At 47.0% G+C, this 18870-nt stretch overlaps 1 protein-coding gene across 1 annotated transcript in view; it reads left to right on the top strand.

The window, feature by feature from the left end:
• ankfn1a (ankyrin repeat and fibronectin type III domain containing 1a) overlaps window positions 1-18870 on the top strand; it is a gene marked incomplete at both ends in the record, with an annotated part of 77379 nt that overhangs the window by 40491 nt on the left and 18018 nt on the right. The window contains 6 exons of the mRNA XM_083994800.1: window positions 6438-6563; window positions 9129-9324; window positions 13109-13319; window positions 16403-16597; window positions 17300-17413; window positions 17690-17787. Of these exons, the coding sequence (XP_083850926.1) occupies window positions 6438-6563; window positions 9129-9324; window positions 13109-13319; window positions 16403-16597; window positions 17300-17413; window positions 17690-17787 (940 nt within the window). The remainder of the gene's footprint in view (window positions 1-6437; window positions 6564-9128; window positions 9325-13108; window positions 13320-16402; window positions 16598-17299; window positions 17414-17689; window positions 17788-18870) is intronic.

Raw genomic sequence — 18870 nt, 5'->3', positions numbered from 1 at the left:
TTAATAAAAGGAAAGAAAAGAAGGTGTGTGTGCCGTGTGGGAACACGTTGCCCACCGCAGCCTAAAAAAGGGGCGATTAAAAAAAACTCTGTTCGTATCTGAAGCTGCAGCTCTATGTCGCACAACAACAACAGCAACACAATAGTTTGTCTTACTACCTGAACGTCACGACACACGACGTTAATCTAAGTAAGTAAGTAAGTAATTAAGTTTAATTTATATAGCACTTTTCATAGATAAAATCACAAAGTGCTTTACAACACGGATAAAATGCAATAAAATACAGTACAGAGATCACAACAAAATATACATAACAGCACAATTACAGGTAACTTTACAGAGGCCCCACAACGTCAACATCAGTTGAAAGCCTGTCTAAAAAGATAGGTTTTAAGTTCTTTCTTCAAACCTTCAGTGGACTCTATGCTGCGCAATTTCGATGGTAGAGCACTCCAAAGGCGAGGGGCTCAGGCCTGGAAAGAGGAGTCACCTCGTGTTTTAAAATCTGCGTCGTTGTGGAAGGAACTCGTTGGAGCGTCAGTTTCACCTTCGATTGTTCTCATTGTTAAAATACTTTGAGTTCTGTCTGAACAGTAAAGTAAAGCTGGTGCCGACAGACAGATGTGTGTTGAATGTTGTGTTATTTATTTACTGTGAGTTTCTGTGAAGCCGAAGACAAGACATGTATTCGATGATGAAGGTGAAGATGGTGGGCTGTTGTCAGGACGATGCATCAGCAGGAAGCGATGACTTCCTCCGCACTGAAGCTGTTACTGTTGAACAGCAGCAGGCACTTCCTGTCTGACACACACACTCACACACAGACACACTCACACACACACACACACACACACACACACACACACTCACACACACACACGCTGAATCGTGACTCGACATCCTGTCAGTGACGAGTCGTTACGAGCACCTAGACAACCATAACGCCTGTGTGTGTGTGTGTGTGTGTGTGTGTGTGTGTGTGTGTGTGTGTGTGTGTGTGTGTGTGTGTGTGTGTGTGTAACGGCCTGTGAGCTGAGAACACGACTCACTGAGGAGTTGCTGCTGCTGCTGCTGCTGGTTGTTGTTGTTGTTGATTGGACAGAAACAGGTCACGTGACCTCAGACTGACTCATGGCTCTTAATTTGAAGGAGCCTCAGAGCCGCAGGACTTCCTGTTGTGTTGTAACCACTTTCTTTGTGTGTGTGTGTGTTACTGTGTGTGTGTGGTTTTTATTGCACCACAAACAAAATGAATCCAGTCGTTTTCATGACATTTTTATGCCTTTTATTTTGGCGGGGGGAAGTGTAGACAGGAAGTGAACAGCCGATCACTGTGATTGATCCGCTCCCTCATTTATTATTATCATCATCTTTGACAGTATGAAACTCTCTCTCCCCTCACCTGTTGCTCCTCAGTGGTAACCATGGAAACAGGAAACTGCTGCATTGATGGTTTAGAGTTGTGTGTGTGTGTGTGTGTGTGTGTGTGATGTCAGAGTGCGGTTGTGTGTGTGTGTAGACGTCGACGACTTCCTGGTTCTTTCCTGTGGCGGCGGATGGAGACGTTGAGTTTCTGTGGATCGGTCCGCCGCTGAAAGTAGTTCCCTGAGGTCACGCACCTGTCACCTGTCTCCTCTGACTCCTCCCCCTCCGCCTGTTTCCGCCTGTTCTGCCCGGCAACAACACCACAGCTGCTCTCATTGGTTCGTCACAGCGACATGAGAAAATAAAACAACAACAACAACCAGAGGAGTTTTAAAATATTTGTTTGAATCAGTCGTCATCAGGTTTTACGACCAACCTGGTAACCGTGGAGACCGCAGCACCTCAACCTCAACGGGCTCCTCTGATTGGTCCGAACAACTTGATGAGTCAGATGAACCACAAACCAATCAGTGTGATTGATCCTGATGATTATTGGTTATTATTATTATGTGTCCAATCAGTGACTCAGAGGAGGAAACACACACACACACACACACACACATAGCCTACACACACACACACACACACACACACACACATATACTGTTCTCTGCTGTTTACAACACACACACACACACAGAGACACCACTTCCTGTGTTCAGCAGATGAAGCAGCTGCTTTGACAGATAAGAAAAACAAAAGGGTTTTAAAACACACACACACACACAGTGACACACACACACACACACACACTTTCTTCTACTGTTTATTTGATGTGGTCTAAAAATGAGCAGCAGAAGGAAGAGGAGGAGGAGGAGGAGGAGGAAGAGGAGCAGACGGTTTTATTCCATGTGAACAGATGAATCTGATTATTGATCCAACCTGATCAACCGGACCTCAGCAGTGTTTCCCCGGCAACTGTACAGACCAGAAAATAAAAAAAGAATAAGCCAAAAATAAGCAACATATTCATTCATTCATTCAGAAATCACACTCACAGGAAACCGCCACCTAGCAAGCGTTTCCCTCCACCTCCACCTCTACCGTGGCGAGCTGCCTGAGGGGCCTGCAAACCTGGAGAATAGCGATGCTCTGGGGGGTAAATGGGCAAAACTAAGGTCGACTACACACCAAGCTGCCTCCGAGACCATTGGCACCACCCAAAAGCACCACCAGGAGATCCAGAGGCAAGCAGACGACAACACCACCCATGCCTTCTACAAAGCTGTTAAATCCCTGTATGGCCCATAAAAACGAAACACAGCTCCTGTAAGATCAGCGGATGGGTCCATACTACACAAGGACAAGCAACAAATACTGGAGCGTTGGGCTGAGCTGACCACTTTCATGCCTTGCTCAAATCAACAAACTCCACCGATCCATCTGCCCTGAATGCCCTCCCAGATCTCCCACAAGTTCCCTCCCTTGATGAACCCCTGAAGTTCACCGAGGTCCTCTCTGCAATCAGGAGCCTCAAAAACAACCAAAGTGCTGGCCCTGATGGACTTCCGGCTGAGGGGTACCTCTTGACACGACAGCTATTCCATTTTGACATCTGGCAAAACGAGATTTTGCCTCGAGAATGGAAGGACAGCCACATTGTCACTATAAAAAGAAGGGAGACAAGTCATCCTGTAGCTGGCAAAGTACTGACAAAGATCATGCTGTTTCGCCTCACAACACCCATAACAAAGGCCAAGTGCTCGCTGCACGACAAGCCCAAGAGAAGTGCAGGGAGCAAGATGAGGATCTCTATCACCTTTATTGACTTGAACAAGGCCTTTGATACAGTCGACCGGGAAATCCTTTGGATCATATTGCAAGAAATATAGCATTCCCCCCCCAATTTCTACAACAACATCCTCAAGCAGTTTCACACTGGCATGCAGCAGGCGAGTGCACTTGTTGGTGGCCAGAAATCCCCCTCTTTTCTGGTGAATGTTTGGGGGGAAGCAGGGGTGCGTTCTGGCCCCTGTCATCTTCAATCTTTTCCTGTTGGCTGCCTCATTCCTCTTCCACAAGACCATCAGGGACGAAGGTGGTGTCCAAGTTCAGTTCCGCCTTGACGGGAGCTTGTTCAACATCAGGCGCCTACAGGCCCAGACCAAGACCACAGTCAGCAACATCCATGAACTTCAATACGCAAATGATTGCACACTCCTCCTGGCCCACAGCCCAGCATCCATGCACGCAGACCATGCTCTCTCTGCCACAGCGCGGTCGCACACCTAGAGGAGAAACGCACCCAACAACGGACAACAAGTGAGCGCTGCAAACTAGAATCTGAACGCTGGAAATCACGGTTTTACCCCAATTTTATACACTGGACCTTTAAGAGTGTGTTTACGTCAGCAGTGTAGAGGCTCCTTGTATATTTAATAGAAAGTGTGTGTGTCCTATCCTAACCCTCCAATTTGCAGTAGCTATTGTATGAACTAAAATCTGAATGCAAATATACCCTATTGACCCGAATATAAGATGACCCCCCCCCCCCTTTTCGAAGACCTGTTTTTGGAAAATACTTTTTTAAGACAAAATCATCAAGAGATAAATCAATAAAACAGCAGTGGTAGGAATATTTATGGTTTTATTGTGTAATTTAGTATTCCTCTTGCTGGTAAAAATCTAATGCAATGCGATTTTCAGACACCCCCAAGGTGGACTGTACCATATCTGAACCTCCGTCAGGTTAGACTGTAGACAGCTACCTGAGGTTCAGTCCATAGGAGAGAGAGAGAGAGAGAGAGAGAGACCTATGTGCAGGTAGCTCCCTCGTTTCGTAGCTGATCCCGACTGATGCCTAGAGAGAGGAGGAATCCTCACGCTGTGTAACTTGTTGATTCCTCCTCTCTCTAAACTCCCTCGTTTCGTCGGCTGGGGTATTACAGTAAAGAAAAGAAAGAAAGAAAGAAAGTTGTGGGGTAATTCAAATACTGATCTTCATTATCATAAAATCATCTCTCCTCTGTTGTGTGTGAGAGAGAGGAAGGAACGCTCTGACTCGCTTGGAGGAGTCGCTTGGTGTCGCCTGTTGATTTACATAATAAATATCTGGACCCTGAATACAAGACGACTCGTCTTCTTCAGACTTTTTGCAATGGAAAAAAAATTCTGTCTTATATTTGTGTCAATACAGTAAATTGCAGACTGATTGCTGCGCCACCTGAGGGGATCTAGGGGAAACACTGTGTCCCATCAATCAATCAAATCGATCGATTAATAAGAAACTGGAGGCTCCATCCCTTCCTGCAGCTTCTTCTGCTTCTTCTTTCCTCGTCAGCATCAGTAACTATAATCTCCTGTCCTCTCTCACCTCCTCCTCCTCCATCCTTCATCCTCCATCCTTCATCCTTTATTCTTTATTCTTTATTCTCAGCCTTTTGAAAGCCTGAAGCTGCTGCTGCCCTTCCCCCGCCCGCCAGGGTTTACACAGTCGCTGTACCGCGTGTGTGTGTGTGTGTGTGTGTGTGTTCCTTCCATATCACTGGGTTCACTAACTGCCCCCCCCCCTCCTCTCCCTCTCTATTCGCTCCTCTTCTCTAACATCTCTGTTTCTTTATTCCCTCTCCCTCTCTCCCTCTCTCTCTCTCATTCACTCTCTCGCTCGGTCGCTCGTGTGTGTGTGTCTCTCAGTGTGTGTGTCTCTCAGTGTGTGTGTGTGTGTGTGTGTGTGATTATGATTATGTGTCGCGATGCGTTCGTGGTGAACAGGTGTTCTGCTCAGTCGGAGTCGGAGCTCCACAGCAGCAGCAGCAGCAGCTCACACACACTAACACACACACAGAGAGACACACACACTGTACTGAGCATCATCACACCTGGGGGGTTTTACCGGAGTCACACACACACACAGAGACACACACACTAACGCACACACACACAGACACACACACGCGCGCGCTGACAGTGAGATGCTGTGTGGCTGGAGCAGCAGCAGCAGCAGCAGCAGCCGTAGCCCAGGAGAGGAGCTCCATCTGGGGCCGAGAGGAGCAGCTGGACAGGTGACAGCTCAGGTGAGTCTGGACTGGACCAGGACCAGAACCAAGACCAGGACCAGGCTCTTCTCTTCTCTTCTCTTCTCTTCTCTTCTCTTCTCTTCTCTTCTCTTCTCTTCTCTTCTCTTCTCTTCTCTTCTCTTCTCTCCGCATCTCTCCTCTCCCATCCGCATCTCTTCTCTTCTCTCCTCCTCTCTCCTCCTCTCTTCTCTTCTCTTCTCTTCTCTTCTCTTCTCTTCTCTTCTCTTCTCTCCGCATCTCTCCTCTCCCATCTGCATCTCTTCTCTTCTCTTCTCTTCTCTTCTCTTCTCTTCTCTTCTCTTCTCTTCTCTTCTCTTCTCTTCTCTTCTCTTCTCTCCTCTTCTCTCCTCTTATCTTCTCTTCTCTTCTCTTCTCCCATCCGCTCCTCTCCTCTTCTCTCCTCTTATCTTCTCCTCTCCTCCTCTCCTCTCCCATCTGCATCTCTTCTCTTCTCTTCTCTACTCCCCTCCTCTCCTCTCCTCTCCTCTCCTCTCCTCTCCTCTCCTCTTCTCTTTTCCTCCTTGTTCTTCTCATGTTCTTCTTTTCTCTCCTCTTCTCCTTTAAGCCTGTGAATATTCTCATTCATCCAGCTCATAGTTGTCTCAAGGGAATTTAAATCGAACGCAACTGGACTTATTGGTGGTTATTGGTCTAGAAGACGTTTCACATTCCTCTTCATCCAAGAGGCTTCATCATCAGTTGATGTTCACATCTGACCAGGCTTCTTCTCCTCCTCCTCCTCTTCTCCTGTGGAGCTGCAGTCTAACCGCACACACACTGCAGTGGTGTGTGTGTGTGTGTGTGTGTGTGTGTGTGTGTTCTCAGCAGCAGCTCCGTTACAGAGCAGAGAGACAACCGAGTCTCTGGAGACACGAGAGGACTTGAGGATTTATACGTCCCTGTCTCCCTCTGTGTGTGTGTGTGTGTGTGTGTGTGTGTGTGTGTGTGTGTGTGTGTGTGTGTGTGTGTGTGTGTGTGTGTGTGTGTGTGCGTCAGGTCCGACAGTAAGATCTCCCGTCTGGCTCAGCGCTGGAACCAGAACCAGAGACCAGATGCTCTGATCCGAGACCTGAAGCCCCTGTTCTACACGGGAACCCCCCGATCCTCACTCAGTCTGGACAGGTGAGCGCACACACACACACACACTGTACACACACACACACACAAACACACTGTACACACACACAAACACACACAGTACACTTATACATACACACACAAACACACACACACTTGGTTATTCTGCAGAGAAGCAGAGAAACATCTGTTGCTTGTGGTAAAAGATGATGAAGGAAACTACGACTCCCATGATGCATTTCACCAGGAATCGGCCAATCACTGCAGAGGTTTTTTCAGACTTTGCAGAAACGTGTCCATAGCAACCGCAGCCGAGGCTCATGGGTATTGTAGTAGGTAATGAAGTAGACCTGGACTCTCTGATGTGGATCTAGACTCTGATGTGGATCTGGTCTCTCATGTGGACCTGATGTGGACCTGGACTCTGATGTAGATCTGGACTCTGATGTGAATCTGGACTCGGATGTGAATCTGGACCTGGACCTGGTCTCTGATGTGGATCTGGACTCTGATGTGGATCTGGTCTCTGATGTGGATCTGGACTCTCTGATGTGGATCTGGACTCTGATGTGGATCTGGTCTCTGATGTGGATCTGGACTCTGATGTGGATCTGGTCTCTGATGTGGATCTGGACTCTCTGATGTGGATCTGGACTCTGATGTGGATCTGGTCTCTGATGTGGATCTGGACTCTCTGATGTGGATCTGGACTCTGATGTGGACCTGGACTCTCTGATGTGGACCTGATGTGGACCTGATGTGGACCTGGTGTGGATCTGGTCTCTGATGTGGATCTGGTCTCTGATGTGGATCTGGACTCTCTGATGTAGATCTGGTCTCTGATGTGGACCTGGACTCTGATGTGGATCTGGACTCTGATGTGGACCTGATGTGGACCTGATGTGGACCTGGTCTCTGATGTAGACCTGGAGCTATTTATTTGACTTTTTCAAACGTCTACTGCTCCGGCATACTTTCACCTAGAGACTCCATTTAAACTGTAAAATGTAGACACAAGTCTCGTCTATTAGTCTATTAATTGACGTGTTGATAAGTATTATAGTTTTTGATCAATCACTGTTCAATGACCATGATCATTTTTGGAGAAATGTTGAGATTATAATGGGTGTGTATTGCACGGAATGTTCGTGCTAGAGTGGGTGACATCATCAGCTAGAGTGGGAGAAGTTGCCAGAAATTGTCTGAAACTTTTCTCTTTCCACGCTGCTCACGGCCACAATTTTCACTCTACACACATGATTTTTCCACAGTTGTAGACAAACTTGTTCTGTCTCTAACAATGTGTTCAACAAAGCAGAGAGACTTACAGAATTTGAATTGTCAGCCTCTAAGTGCGGCCACGTCTGTCTCTGCTCCTCATTGACTCTATCACAAAGATTTTCTGAGAGAAGCAGAAGGGACCCCTGTTTTAAACTCACGAGTGTTTCCAAAATATTTACTGTAGAAACACCAAACTCATATCAAATCGTTCAGGAAGTCCTTACAACGACCACGGTCTGCTTCTTTTTCTGATAGGAGTTACCATTTTGTCAGAATAAGCCCAAATGTGAGACCAGTGCAGAGGCAGAAAATCACTCTTTTTCTCCATGTTTCTGTCTGCCTCAGCCTGGGGGGCCCCTATCGTCATGGCAACCACCTCAAGTTGCCGTGGTAACCTCTGAGCCTCAGGCCAGAGCCACAGTTGTGTCAATTTAAATACTTCCCTGAGTTCACTGTCGTACACTATGTACACTATCACTTGTAGTGCGCAAATTTGGGTGGTTCGTGTTGTCTCAAATCAAATACTGTTGTTGTACAATCACAGGAACTAGCGGTTTCTTTTTAGCTATTTAGACCACTATTACCCGTTAACACATCTACCGGCTCGTTTTGTTTGTTATTTAAATTGGCGACAATGAACACCTTACTCGTCCTTTTTTTCTTTTCTTTTTTTTTTTGCTTGTTTGCGCCATCTGTTTAATGCAAGATGGAGATTGCGCCGCTGCCGCATCAGCCGGCTCCTCTTTGGCAGAAAACGTTTGCCTACCAGTACGTTGATTTACATATTATAGGCTACTAGTAGCCTATAATATGTAGCCACGACGCCCTAATCCTTCCACACTCAACTTTTGGACTGTTTTGAGTGAAGGTTCTTACAGGTCTGTATTTTGACATAAGCTACATGTGAATTGAGATGCACTTACAAACTCAAAATACTTAGTTTAAGGATGGAGGTATCTACTGCTGACCTCTATCTCCCTTATACACCTTTTTCCGAACGTCAAAAACTTGAGCCGGTTTTGCTCTTCCGGTGGAATTTTATGTTTACATTTCCATGGTTTTGGTAGTCGCGGTAAATGCATGGATTTTTTTTTTTTCCAATGAAAATCTGTAAAACGCATGGATCATCACAGCAGCTTTTAACAATAGATATCACACAAACTGACATCCAAGTTAAAAGCCATGTGAAAACCATGGAAACGTAACATACAATTCCACCAAAGCCGGCAAAACCGGGTTCCGGTTTTGACCATAGATCATGTTCGGAAACTTTTGGATATATCAAGTCTCTGTCAAACATAACCCCCCCCCCCTGTGTCCCAGCAGCAGGTACCTGGCCGGGGTCTTGACCCAGCAGATGCAGAACCTCCAGTTGTCTCAGAGCAGGAAGTGCCCCGGCGGCCCCGCCTCCCCCAGCGCCGCCAAGCGCCTCTACAGGAACCTGTCGGAGAAGCTGCGAGGAAGCACCTCCTCCTTCGAAGATGCCTACTTCTTCGGCAAGACGGACCGGCTGCGCAAGGCCTCGGTGAGTCGCCGCCACCGCTGCACCTCTCCGTTGCAAACACTGTCATTAATTATTTTACTTTATCACTTAATTATTGGTGAGGTCAATGTTTTATTTAATCATTCATTCATTTTAGAAGCTTTAAAGGGACAATGAGGAGTTTTGTAAAAGCGAAGTGTTTCCACACTACATTTATGAGCCTCCGCACCGTGAAATTCTTTGACCGGTGCAAGACAGACTCATGTTTTCATTCATCAAGAATTGAAGTCAGAGGTTGGAAGACGATCACATACCGTCGTAGTTCCCACCATAAACGGAGATTCATACGGCGGCGTTATTCTCATGACTCGCCACGAAACCTAAAGTAAAGAAACGCTGGTCGGCTCGCCCAGCATTTCCACCACCACTAATAATAACAAAATAACCATAGAGACAAAACCATAGATTTATCTACAATGGACCATTAACAAGTGGTAACGGAGATTCATCCACATTAATATCAGACTTTTTTATTGTCGCGGAATTTTTCGTTCTGCCGCTGGAGAAACTCCTCGTTGTCCCTTTAAAGTCGATGTGAAGTGAAACTAGATTTGTGTTCGGGGTTACATCATTTGATTTTTTTTTTTTTTAAAAAGGCAAAGACACAGATGAAGTTTGTCCCTCTGGGCCGCCGTAGTTTCCTTCAGTGTGTGTCTTCTGTCAGAATCTTGTTGGTTAACCTTTAAGGTGGTCGTCCATCTTGTCCTCCTCCTCCTCCTCCTCCTCCGTCGCTTTAATGAAATCTACACAAACTCATTCACTCACGTTGTCACATCACTGACACTTTGTGTTTGTCTGTCGGCACCGAGGAGGAAAACGTGTGTGTGTGTGTGTGTGTGTGTGTGTGTGTGTGTGTGTGTGTGTGTAGTGTCTTGGGGGCGGAGCTTCCCTTTAGCTCCGCCCCCAACCAGACGGATCAATACCGATCTGGTTTGCAGCTTCACTAATCGTGTTCACAGCGACGTCCGGGGGTCGACTCGCCGCTCTGTCGTCCCTCACATCTCTGATTCGATCTCTGAGCCTCCAGCTGTTTCTGTTGTCACGGTTACATCATCACAAGCCCCGCCCCCTCCCTCCTCCTCCTCCTCCTCCTCCTCCTCTTCTCTCCTCCTCCTCCTCCTCCTCTTCTCTCCTCCTCCTCCTCCTCTCTCCTCCTCCTCCTCCTCTCTCCTCTCTCCTCCTCCTCCTCTCTCCTCCTCCTCCTCTCTCCTCCTCCTCCTCCTCCTCTTCTCTCCTCCCTCCTCCTCCTCTTCCTCTTCCTCCTCCTCCTCCTCCTCCTCCTCTCTCCTCCTCCTCCTCCTCTTCTCTCCTCCTCCTCCTCTTCTCTCCTCCTCCTCCTCTTCCTCCTCCTCCTCTCCTCCTCTCCTCTTCCTCCTCTCCTCTTCCTCCTCTTCTCTCCTCCTCCTCCTTCTCCTCCTCTCCTCCTCTCCTCTTCCTCCTCTTCTCTCCTCCTCCTCCTTCTCCTCCTCTCCTCCTCTCCTCTTCCTCCTCTTCTCTCCTCCTCCTCCTTCTCCTCCTCTCCTCTTCCTCCTCTCCTCTTCCTCCTCTTCTCTCCTCCTCCTCCTTCTCCTCCTCTCCTCCTCCTCCTCCTCCTCCTCCTCCTCCTCCCTCCTCCTCCTCCTCCTCCTCCTCTCTCCTCTCTCCTCCTCCTCCTCCTCCCTCCTCCTCCTCCTCCTCTCTCCTCTCTCCTCCTCCTCTTCCTCCTCCTCCTCCTCCTCCTCCTCCTCCTCCCTCCTCCTCCTCCTCCTCTTCTCTCCTCCTCTTCCTCCTCTTCTCTCCTCCTCCTCCTCTCTGCTCCTCCTCTTCCTCCTCCTCCTCCTCCTCTCCTCCTCTTCTCTCCTCCTCCTCCTCTCTCCTCCTCCTCTTCTCTCCTCCTCCTCCTCTCCTCCTCCTCCTCCTCTCCTCCTCTCCTCTTCCTCCTCCTCCTCTCTTCTCTCCTCCTCCTCCTCCTCCTCCTCCCTCCTCCTCCTCCTCCTCCTCCTCCTCTCTTCTCTCCTCCTCCTCCTCCTCCCTCCTCCTCTTCCTCCTCCTCCTCTCTTCTCTCCTCCTCCTCCTCCTCCTCCTCCTCCTCCTCTCTTCTCTCCTCCTCCTCCTCCTCCTCCCTCCTCCTCCTCCTCTCTCCTCCTCCTCTTCTCTCCTCCTCCTCCTCTCCTCCTCTCCTCTTCCTCCTCCTCCTCTTCTCTCCTCCTCCTCCTCTTCTCCTCCTCCTCTTCTCCTCCTCCTCCTCCTCTCCTCCTCCTCCTCCTGCTGATTATGGGTTAACGATGAGATGATCAGAGGTTTGATGACACTCTGATGAAGAGCTGCTCACTTCACACACAATCTGCTGCTGTCATCTGTGTGTGTGTGTGTGTGTGTGTGTGTGTGTGTGTGTGTGTGTGTGTGTGTGTGTGTGTGTGTGTGTGTGTGTGTGTGTGTGTGTGTGTGTGTGTGTGTGTGTGTGTGTGTGTGTGTGTGTGTGTCTGCTGACATTTACAGACCAGTCACAACAACAGACATGAAAGACAGAAGGAGGAGGAACAAGGAGTGGGGGGTAATTAAAGAAACGGCCCTAGTCGGGGGGGTAATGTACTTTGTAAGGTCGCTTTCACACCAGAGCTGTTTGGTTTCACTTTAACCGGACCAGGGTTCGATTCCCGGGATGGTCCGCTTTATTGGTTCAGGTGTTAAAGGCCCAGTCTGTAACTTATTTGGCTTTTTATGATCAAAAATGTCTTTCATAAACACGTATTTCCCTGAAGGTGAATCACAGCTGCTACAAATGAAAGCTTTCTGGTTCCTTAGAATGAGTTGTTACAAGTCGTTACAAATACATAAGTGGGCGACGCACCGAACCGAGGCGGCCATGTTGCATCGTGACCGTAGGTAACCACGGAAACGGCCTGTTAAAACTGTCACCACTGTGTAGTGTGAGGAAGGACGGAGGCACCGGTGTTGCATTCAGGTGCAGTCAGGCAGACGGCCGTCGGCAAACCAACCGGATGTCATTTTACTCCACCAGAGAAAGACGGTAAAACAATACCACATCACCATGACAACATGTTGTCAGACCACTTGTTTACATAGACGCTTGTTTATCCTGTTTCATGCAGCGTCTGTTGTCTGTCTGACGTCTGCCCCATTTCACCTGAATGCAACATCAAGAATACGTTCAGATATGCAACCGCACCACTAGATGGGGGGAATTCCTACGTACTATACCTTTAAAGGGATAGTAGCATTTTTTTAAAGTGTGGTTGTATGATCTACAAATAGCCCCTAAGTACTTTAACTGCAGTAGAAGACTCTCTGCACTCCTCCCATTAGCAACGCCAGCCCATAATAGCCCTGCCCAGAGATTTACAACATACAGTGTTGTGAACAGACCCAAAGAAACGGCCTATTTTCACGGCCTAAAAGAGGTTTTACCTGAAAAAAAATACACAGTTCCATTGTTCACTATAATATAATTTTTTCCAGCCCTTCAAAGTGCAGGAAAAACACAGTTTTTATTTGGACCTAACCAACTCACGTATCCCTCCGCCCAGGGTTAGCGCCCGCCGATCAGCAGTTGGTTAGGTTAAAGCTCATCTGAAAAAGTCCCAGTAACTTCTGGTGGAAAAGCATCTACTGATCTTCAGAGGGGCTTTTACTGTGAAAGGTTGAATCCCAGTTTCCTGTTCGGTCCTGTGACTTCCTGTGTGTGTGTGTGTGTGTGTGTGTGTGTGTGTGTGTGTGTGTGTGTGTGTGTGTGTGTGTGTGTGTGTGTGTGTTGCCGTGGCGACAGACCATGCAGGGCAGCGACTGCATCTTCGAGGCGGTGGAGCAGCAGGACCTGGACGCGGTCCAGATCCTCCTGTTCCAGTTCTCGTGCGAGGAGCTGGACCTGAACACGCCCAACAGCCAGGGCCTGACGCCGCTGGACATCGCCGTCATGACCAACAACACGCCCATCGCCAAGCTGCTGCTGAAGGCCGGAGGCAAGGAGAGCCCCCACTGTGAGTAGCCACGCCCCCCCACTGCTGCTGGCTCCGCCCACTTAACCTCACCACGCCACATGTACATATACACATACATACATATAGGACGAGTCTCCTTGTTGTTTACAACTACTTCCGGGTAGAAAACCAGCATGAGAACAATAGTGACGGACGAGAGTTTCACTACTTTTTCATGTCACTATATCGCCGTTTAGACTAATCTGATGTTTGTAAAGTCTATAAAACCAATGATTGGACAAACATTACTATTTCTGTGTGCACATTTTTGTAATTAGTCATGGTTATCATAGATTAGCTGGGCTAACGGTTAGCTACCTGTTTAACTTTAATAACTCAGTGACTCAATAAACGCTCCATGAAAAAATATTTTCTCCAGCGGATATCTGAGTTCCAACATGACTGGGCTAACTGGAGTAGTTTCATGTCGTGTCCCACAACGGGAGGGTTTTAACAGCTGACGTCCTGCTGTTAGCTTAGCTACCGCCGTTAGCTTAGCTGCTGCTGTTAGCTTAGCTGCTGCTATTAGCTTAGCTGCTGCTGTTAGCTTAGCTACCGCTGTTAGCTTAGCTGCTGCTGTTAGCTTAGCTACCGCTGTTAGCTTAGCTGCTGCTGTTAGCTTAGCTACCGCCGTTAGCTTTGCTACCGCCGTTAGCTGTCCCTGTCAGCTGTAGCCACTGATGCTTTCTAGACACTGTGATTCCCCCAAACTGAATAAATACAACATATAGTAACACAAAACACACACACAGAAATAGTAATGTTTCTTCAATCATTTCAGATTTGTCTAAACGGTGATAGGGCGTGAAAAATATGATATATAGCTAAACTCTCGTTCGTTACTATTGATCTCATTCAAATTACAGCTGGTTTTCTACCAGGAAGTAGAATGTAAACAACAAGGAGATTCGGTCTATAGCCTACATGTACATGCACTGTATCAGAGGTGCCTCAGTGGATGTGAGGGTCTAAGGACAGAGGATGTTGTTACGATGCCATGTGAAGCCCTTTGAGACAAACTGTTTATAAAAACGGGCTATACAAATAAAACTGCCTTGCCTTGCCTAGAGTAGCCAAAAATTGTACTCAAGTAAGAGTATAGAGAGATTATACGCCTACGTCACTGATGTTCTACTGCGCATGATGTCGCCTGCAGAAAGAGAGCAGCAAGAGCCGCGGTCATGTCTTTTTGTGCTGTTAGCTGCACTAATCGTTTTGATAAAAATAACAAAAATCTCCAAAATCAGGCAGGTTTCCAGGATGCCAAGTAGCCTATTCATTGTAATGTAACAAGTGCCGATGAAAACTGTGTCAAAAAGGAAAAAAGGAAAGAAAAAAAACCAATCGATCACGGACTTCATGATGGATTACCATGGCAACAAAGAAGCTTCGAAGCTTCGATTTTTTCGGGTCAGCCCTAATTAACATACATATACATGTCTATAAGGTCAGAGTGTTTGACCTCTGACCCCCAGGACAGAGATGTGTGTGTGTGTGTGTGTGTGTGTGTGTGTGTGTGTGTGTGTGTGTGTGTGTGTGTGTGTGTGTGTGTGTGTGTGTGTGTGTGTGTGTGTGTGTGTTCTCTGTAGTGTGAGTGATGCTGTAGCTCAGACAGGGCCTGTGTTTGTGTCTGCTGGGTCTCCTCTACCTGGACCTGAATGAGCCTGCTATCCCCCCCAAACCGCTAACCCTCCATCCATCACCCCCCTGCCTACACACACACACACACACACACACACACACACACACACACACACACACAGTTTTCCCCCGGTGTGTCCATAAACCTCCAAAGAGACAGGTGGTTCTTACCTTACTGCTGAAAACTCCATTAGCCCTCGCTCTCCGTGTGTGTACGTGTGTGTGTGTGCGCTCGTGTGCGTGTGTGTGCATGTGTGTGTGTGTGTGTGTGTGTGCGTGTGGTCATTTACAGCAGCGGGGGCCCCTGCCTGACTCCCTGCTGAACAGCTTTAACAAGGTTTGTCGTTTAATGGTTTAACTTTTGCAATGATGCATGTAACGGGGCCGGGGCAATTACAGCTGAGAGATTTATTGTGCTGCCACAGAGAGGGGGGGGGGGGGGGGGGCTAGGAGGGGCAGGAGGGGAGGGGGGGCATGTTGGGCTCTGGGCTCTGGTACAATCCCATCCCTGTAAACAAACACAGAGTAAACAGAGCCGGAGTCATTCCTCTAGAGCCAAGGAAACCAGTGTGTGTGTGTGTGTGTGTGTGTGTGTGTGTGTGTGTGTGTGTGTGTGTGTGTGTGTGTGTGTGTGTGTGTGTGTGTGTGTGTTAATTTACGAGGGACTTTATTATTTTTTTTATTTTTTTTTTGGGGGGGGGGGGGGGGTCTATATTTAGTCTCCTCACTTCACACAATGTGGTTCTGTGTGAACCCCCACCACACACACACACACACACACACACACACACACACACACACACGACATCCTCTTCAGTTAGCCTCCGTTAGCAGCTGAACAGGAAGTGACGCCTGCAGCTTGAACATGGCCGCCGCCTGCAAAAAACTTTATTTAAAAGAAGAATTTGTGTGTTTTAGATAGAGAAGAGATAGAAATGAAAATACGTAACACACTTTTGAAAATACTATTAATAATAAATGTAAAACTGAATCATGAATGAACAGCAATTTGCTCATAAACTGCCTTTTGTATGTAGAATAAACACGTTTTTGTTCTTTTTAATTTCTAAAATGAGCTGTTAGTGTAAGAAGAGGAGGAAAAATGAGCTTTTAGTCAAGATCCATTTGTTTTGTTTTTATACTTTAAGGAAAAAAGAAATGAATCATTGTTTGTTGTTAATTTAATTTTAAATCATTTGTGTATAAAATGTTGTATGTACTTAATTCTACAGGACTGAACTAAACTGAACTAAACTAAGGACGGAGGTGAAAAGTTTCACATTGATGGTCGACATGGACGTATTGATTAGTCTCTGATGGATCATGTGTGTGTGTGTGTGTGTGTGTGTGTGTGTGTGTGTGTGTGTGTGTGTGTGTGTGTGTGTGTGTGTGTGTGTGTGTGTGTGTGTGTGTGTGTGTGTGTGTGTGTGTGTGTGTTGCAGTCGTGAGCGTGGAGAGTCGTGAGGCTCACCTGAGCTCTCTGGTGGTGGAGGCGGAGCAGCGAGCGGCCGAGGCGGCGGCGGCGGCCCAGAGGGACGGGCTGTCGCTGGAGGCGTGTCACAAGGACAAACAGCTGAGAGCCTGGGAGTGGAGGAGCAAACTGTACCGCCGCATGAAGGCCGGCTTTCAGCACGCACGTGAGCTAATACAGCTTTATTTAAAGGGAGAGTTCAACATTTAGTCAAATTAACCCCTAATCCCTATAGTCATAGCAGTAGGTTCCTTACCTTTAATTGTCGGTGCAAGCTATTTTTAGAACGGCGGAGCAGAGCCGCGACTCCCTTGTCCATTGTCCAACAACTCCACAATGCTCTGGTGGACAAGTTGTGACCTGCACATTCACCACGCTATGAGATAATAACACAACGTTACCACACAGAGTTGTTTTAGAGGGAAATACAGAGACTGTTGATGAAAAACTGTCCCTGAAGGCAACGTGCATCAGCGGTTTTGCGTGAATTTCCCTCTAAAACAACTCTGTGTGGTAACGTTGTGTTATTATCTCATAGCGTGGTGAATGTGCAGCTCACAACTTGTCCACCAGAGCGTTGTGGAGTTGTTGGATTGTGTATTTGATGAGTTTGATGAGTTTGAAACCAAGAAATCCCATAATGAGCCTCCGTAGCGTAGCTCTGAGCAGCTCACGGCTCTGCTCCACCGTTCTAAAAACAGCTTGCACCGACAATTAAAGGTAACGAACCTACTGCTATGACTATAGGGATTATGGCAATGGGCCAGTTAGACAAAATGTTCAACTATACCTTTAAACACCTCTGTGACCTCACTCACTCGCTTAGCTAGCTGGCTAACGACACTTCCTGGTTACCGCCCCTGCCCAGGTGCCCCGGAGGCCCCGTCTATGGTCCGACTGAGCGTGAGCAGCAGCAGCTCGCTGACCGTCACCTTCCAGGAGCCGCAGTGTCTCAACTCCACCGTGGTAACCAAGTACAGAGGTACACACACACACACACACACACACACATAAAGAGCTAATTAAAGACGCCTCAGGACTCGAGATGAAAAGGTTAATTTCCTCGTCTCAGCAGGAACTATTGATCTGTGAGTCACAACGTGGATTAACCTGAGTGTGTGTGTGTGTGTGTGTGTGTGTGTGTGTGTGTGTGTGTGTGTGTGTGTGTGTGTGTGTGTGTGTGTGTGTGTGTGTGTGTGTGTGTGTGTGTGTGTGTGTGTGTGTGTGTGTGTGTGTGTGTGTGTGTGTGTGTGTGTAGTGGAGTGGAGCTGCCTGAAGGACTTCTCTCTTCTTGCTGGAGAGACGGTGTTGGATAATCTGCAGATGCTCAAGTGCAACATCACTGGCCTCACCACGGTAACCACAGCATCCCTCTCTCTCTCTCTCTCTCTGTTAAATGTGACCCGCTCTGTATAGTATGAGTATATTTATTTTTCTTTTTTAGATAATCAACTGATAACATGGAAAAACAATTTAAAAAAAAGCTAATTTCAAAGAAATTACATTCAAGAAGAATCTCCCAAAGTTCCATCATCCAGATAATTGAGAAACAGCAGGGGGTGAAGTCAGGTAAAATGGGCCAGATAAGGTTGGAGCATCATAGCTCTTTAAAATCTAACAGCCAATCACAATAACTGATCTTGCATTGTTGCTACAACACTTCTTGACATGTAACAACTGTTTTGATTGGTCTGATGTTGTGAATTTGGGCGGGACAGAGCTTTACATGCAACACATCTGGGCGATTGAGCAGAAAGTTAGCATGGCATAGTGAATTTCATTCATAATTAATAAGGGTGATAGGGCAAATATAAGTGATCTTACCAACAAAGAAAAATGCTTATGAACAATGTATTGACAGGGTCTTTCAAATAAAAAAAATTTAAATTTAAAAATAAACATTGATTTTTGTGAGAAATGCCATTTTAGGTACCGGCCCATTTTAGCTGAGTCAACGAGCTAAAATGGGCCACGAATTTCAGCTAAAATGGGCCACATACAAAACACAGTCTTACACCAATGTTACACAGAAATTGAGGGTGCAAAACATGTTCAAAGTTAGATATATATCCAAGGTTGGTCAGTGCCACTCATGGTACCATAAGCACTGTGGGGGAAAATGGCATCTATAATGCCACAAACACACATACACACACAGTAAAAGAGCCTATAACATAGTCAGTTAACAAAGAGCATAGCAACAACATGATCATGTAATTTTAAAATGCATTTTAAGATTAAAAAATTTCTTCAACCTCTTATGTTTTTACTGTTAATGTTAAGTTTAGTGTTGTAGTTTAGTAGTAGTGTCAATTAATTATTAAAATTTAAATGATTTCTGCTAAAATTACTGTGTTGTTCTCTCTTGGCCCAATTTAACTGAACGGCTGGCCCATTTTACCTGAACATTGCATCGTACCTCGAGAGGGAACATCCCGA

This window comes from Trachurus trachurus (assembly GCF_905171665.1).
Source record: "Trachurus trachurus genome assembly, chromosome: 19".
Taxonomy (NCBI): Eukaryota; Metazoa; Chordata; class Actinopteri; order Carangiformes; family Carangidae; genus Trachurus; species Trachurus trachurus.
Note: the sequence above shows the minus strand (reverse complement) of the source record. Positions and strands in the feature narration are given on the sequence as shown.